The sequence below is a fragment of the Haliaeetus leucocephalus genome, unplaced genomic scaffold (assembly GCF_000737465.1).
Source record: "Haliaeetus leucocephalus isolate CR32 unplaced genomic scaffold, Haliaeetus_leucocephalus-4.0 Scaffold177, whole genome shotgun sequence".
NCBI classification, from domain to species: domain Eukaryota; kingdom Metazoa; phylum Chordata; class Aves; order Accipitriformes; family Accipitridae; genus Haliaeetus; species Haliaeetus leucocephalus.
The window spans coordinates 44,411-48,240 of record NW_010972613.1 but is presented as its reverse complement, the minus strand read 5'-3'; the positions used below and the strand labels follow the sequence as shown (position 1 = coordinate 48,240).

At 64.5% G+C, this 3,830-nt stretch overlaps 2 protein-coding genes across 3 annotated transcripts in view; one reads left to right on the top strand and one right to left on the bottom strand.

The window, feature by feature from the left end:
* Positions 1 to 964, top strand: part of MRPL16 (mitochondrial ribosomal protein L16) — a 1,777-nt gene extending 813 nt beyond the window's left edge. Inside the window, exon 4 of the mRNA XM_010564247.1 lies at positions 446 to 964. Coding sequence (XP_010562549.1) covers positions 446 to 931 — 486 coding nt within the window. The 3' untranslated portion in view covers positions 932 to 964. The remainder of the gene's footprint in view (positions 1 to 445) is intronic.
* Positions 965 to 1,821: 857 nt separating this feature from the next.
* The window catches only part of STX3 (syntaxin 3), a 5,637-nt gene continuing 3,628 nt past the window's right edge, over positions 1,822 to 3,830 (bottom strand). Inside the window, exons 9-10 of one of the 2 annotated variants that reach the window (XM_010564245.1) lie at positions 3,645 to 3,758; positions 3,100 to 3,180 (exon numbers count right to left, since the gene is read on the bottom strand). In XM_010564245.1, coding sequence (XP_010562547.1) covers positions 3,669 to 3,758 — 90 coding nt within the window. In that variant the 3' untranslated portion in view covers positions 3,100 to 3,180; positions 3,645 to 3,668. Of the gene's footprint in view, positions 1,900 to 3,099; positions 3,181 to 3,644; positions 3,759 to 3,830 lie in introns of those variants that run through there. The other variant, XM_010564246.1, reaches the window with a different exon arrangement.

Sequence of the window (3,830 nt, the reverse complement as noted above, 5' to 3'; positions counted from 1 at the left end):
GGGGGGGTGTGGTGAGGGGGAAGCCCAGAGGAACCGGGGGGCTGCGTTTGGGCAGGAGATGGGGAGGGTGCAGGAGTGGGCACCCCCGCGGGCTGGAGACCCCTCACTGCTGGTCCACCATCTGGTGCTGAGCCCTCCAAACAAACCAGCAACCGGAGGGGACCGCTGCCAAACCAGCTCTGAAGAGCTGGATTGACTGAGCCACCTCTGTCAGGAAGGGCTGCAGTTTCCCTAGCGAGGAGATAAAGAACATAATATCGAGCTTAAATTGGAAAGGCAGCTTTGAAATGTCCTCAGTGAGGCGGCTCTCCCCCCACCCCCCAAAAAAAACATGCGTGAAGGGTGCGAGGGGACGGCTGCCAGCGCAGGGCAGGACAGGGGAACCTCTGTCCCCCTCGCCTGCCCAGCGCTCGGTCCCTGAGATGTCTCATTCTTCCCCCCACAGGCCTTGGGGGGCGGGTACCTTCACTGGGGCCACTTTGAGATGATCCGCCTGACCATCGGCCGCAGCATGGACCCCAAGACCATGTTTGCCATCTGGCGCGTGCCGGCCCCTTCTAAGCCGGTGACACGGAAGAGCCTGGGGCATCGTATGGGGGGCGGCAAGGGCCCCATCGACCACTACGTGACGGCGGTGAAGAGCGGGCGGCTGGTGGTGGAGGTAGGTGGGCGCTGCGAGTTTGAGGAGGTAAAACCCTTCCTCACCCAGGTGGCCAGGAAATTGCCCTTCCCTGCCATCCCCATCAGCCGCGATGGCCTCGAGCAGATGCGGCAGGAGGAGGAGGAGAAGAGGCTCAACAACCAAAATCCCTGGACTTTCGAGCGCATAGTCACCGCCAACATGCTGGGGATGCGCAAGTACCTCAGCCCCTATGACCTGCAGCTCAAAGGACGCTACTGGGGCAAATTCTTCCTGAAACACAGGCTGTAACAAGCAACTGGGGAGGGGGCTGCCTTAATTAAACCTTCCCACAAGAACCTGCATCGGTCGCTGTGGTTTTTGGATGCGCAAACGTGGGACCAGGAGCATCCCAGAGGTGAAGCATGCATCAGGGCTTGTCTCCCACTACCGAGACCCCACACACACACCCCGACGCAGAGCATGGGTGATCTCTTTATTCAGGAGGAGGGCTCCGGCACGGGTGGCTGCACATCCGAAGAGCCGGCAAGACAGAGAAGTTGCTGCAGATGAGCTCTGAGCAAAGGGAGAGGCTCCTCCTTCCACCCTGAGCAAGGCAGAGCCCTCTACGTCGCCTGCACACTGCCCCGGGGAGGAACACAGCTCTTTCGGCTGCTCTGTGCTGCCGAGGAGGGGGCTGCTCTTCGCAGGGGCTGCTGACTGTCAGCCAAATGGAGGATGGGGAGCGAGGGGAGACCTTGGGGCATTTGCCCGGTGGTGGGAGGGAAGGGTGGAGCAGGGGAGGTGGTCTCCACTCCTCCGGGCTGCGGTGCAGGGATGTCCTCGGGGCTCCGGGGACGAGGGCTTGGCAGGCGGGTCCTGGGGCCGGTGGTCGGGGTCTCTCCAATGGCTGGAGCCGCAGGCGGGATCATCCGGGCGGTGGGGCAGGAGGGGGAAAGGCCACCTGCAATGGGGAGGAAGATGAGGTGCTGCTGAGGAAGGGGATGTGGCTGCCTGGGGACGCTCGGTCTCTTCTGGCGCCTTACAGACGTGCTGGCAAGTCCAAGGGGGGTGAATCCCACCCGGCTCAACCCCGCCGAGGTCTGAACCCACTCCCTGGGTGTGGGGGTGGTACCGGGGACCCCGACTGCCCCCCCCTCCCGGCGTGCGCCTGGTCACCTGGAGGGCAGCGGGTTGGGGTCTCAGGCGAAGATGCTCCCAATGCTGGCAGCCAAGATGATGGCGAGGATGATGCAGCATATCATGATCATGATCTTCTTCTGCACGGGGAGAGAGGGGCGGTGAGGCAGGGCCGCGGGTGGCACGGGGCTGGGGAGGGGGGACAAGGGACAGGGACAGAGGCTGGGGAGGCAGCAGGGTAGGTGTGAGCTGGTTGTGTGTAGCACCGGGACGTGGCTGTGCCGGTGTCCCCCTGGGACAGGCGGCCAAGTGCCAGCACACAGTGGGGACATGTCCCCATTGCCGTGACTTACCCAAAACCGTGGGGGGAAGAGGGTCTGGCCCGGCCTGGCAGAGCCCGTGGGGCTTGAGGGTGTCCCCAGCCCCACGCTCCCCTGTCACGTCTTCGCCCCAAGGGGCTGTGTCACTACAGCACCTGAAAACGGGGGCCGGTCCCAGACCCCGGGTCCTCAACTAAAGCCACCAGCCCAGCCGTGATGCCACAGCCACCGCGAGCTGAGCCAGAGCCATGCTCAGCCCAGGGGCAGCCCCCCACTGCTTGGGGTGTCTGGGGGTACCAGCACCCCGCTCGTCCCTGCAGTGGGCCCAGCATCGTGTTGCGCACGGAGAGGAGAGGCGCAGGGTGGGCGTCAGCAGGGATCTTTATTTTAACAGGAATTAAATAACGGTGACCGCTGCGTCCTCCAGCCCCAGCTCCCCGCAACACCGGGGCAGTCAGTGTTGGGGGACCTACCAACCGCAGACATCAAGGCCAAGAGGGGACAGGGTCCCCGGCAGCTCCGTCTGCCGCGGCATGGTGGACAGCAAAGCGTGGCCAGACCTGCCGGCAGCTGCTGGTGCCACCAAACCCCCTGTCCTGACTGTATCCCCGTCCCTCATCCTCCCAGGATGCCCATGCGGGTGAGGGTCCAGCCCTCGCCTGCCCAGAGCAAGGCACGTCGCCTCCTCTCGCTGGGGTCGTGGCACTGGCTGCCACATCCCCACGGTGCCACAGTGCCGGCATAGCCCCCAGCCTCCTCGCTCCCCCCAGCAAGAGATGGGGGACCAGGAGGAGTTGATTTATCAGCAAAGGGAAAATAAATAGTTGAGTCCTGTCCCCTTCCCGCGGTGGACATGAGGACAAGAGGGGAAGACCCCAGGGACTGGCAGGACAGCAGGGGCCGCAGGGGATGGTCTGGTGAGGGAGAGCACTCCGGCGTCAGGGTCTCTCCGTGGAGGCAGAGGCAGCGGTGCTGTGCCAGAGCCCAGGGCGGGAGCTGGTATGCCGGGGCTGAGGGCAGCAGGTCCAGGAGAAGCAGGGAGAGGAGGGTGCCAGGGAGGGTCCCGCTGGGAGACTTCACTACTGGGAGAGTTGGAATCATCTGGAGGAGGGAAAGGGGGAGATGTCAGCTCCCAGCTGGAGAGGCTGGTGGGGAAGGGGACGAGGTGCTGCAGCAGGACCCTGCGGGTCCGGAGGGGAGCGAGGATGGCAGAGACTGACATGGGGAACACATAGCCAAGCACGGAGCTGAAATACAGAGCCCCGAGCGCTGCAGACCCCTGAGCAATGCAGACCCCCGCGCTCTGCAGAGCCCCAAGCATCGCAGACCCGAGGCCACCGGCTGGCGAGCACCCAGAGCCCAGAACCTCCAGCCCCAAAGGCAGCAGCAGAAACCAAAGCACCAGAGAGCCAGACCCCGGCACAGGGACACAGAGCCCCATGGCAGGCAGAGCAGTCTGGGCAGGGCACGATGGCGGGGCCAGCCCGTCCGTGCCTGCCCACCATCCCCGAGCCCTCCAGGGCGCTCCAGCCCCACAGTGGGGCTCCCCTGCCCCCAACACTTACAGACCACAGCCCCCGCCTCGGAGGCTATTTCTTGTTTAGCCCCACAGACAGTCCGATGATGAGGGCAACTATCCCCAGCAAGAGCACCACTACCACCACCAAAATCAGCATCTTCTGGAGGGGGCGAGAAGGGAGACGGGGGCCGGTTATGCCTGCCCTGTGTTGGGGGGGGGGGGGGGAGGGGGG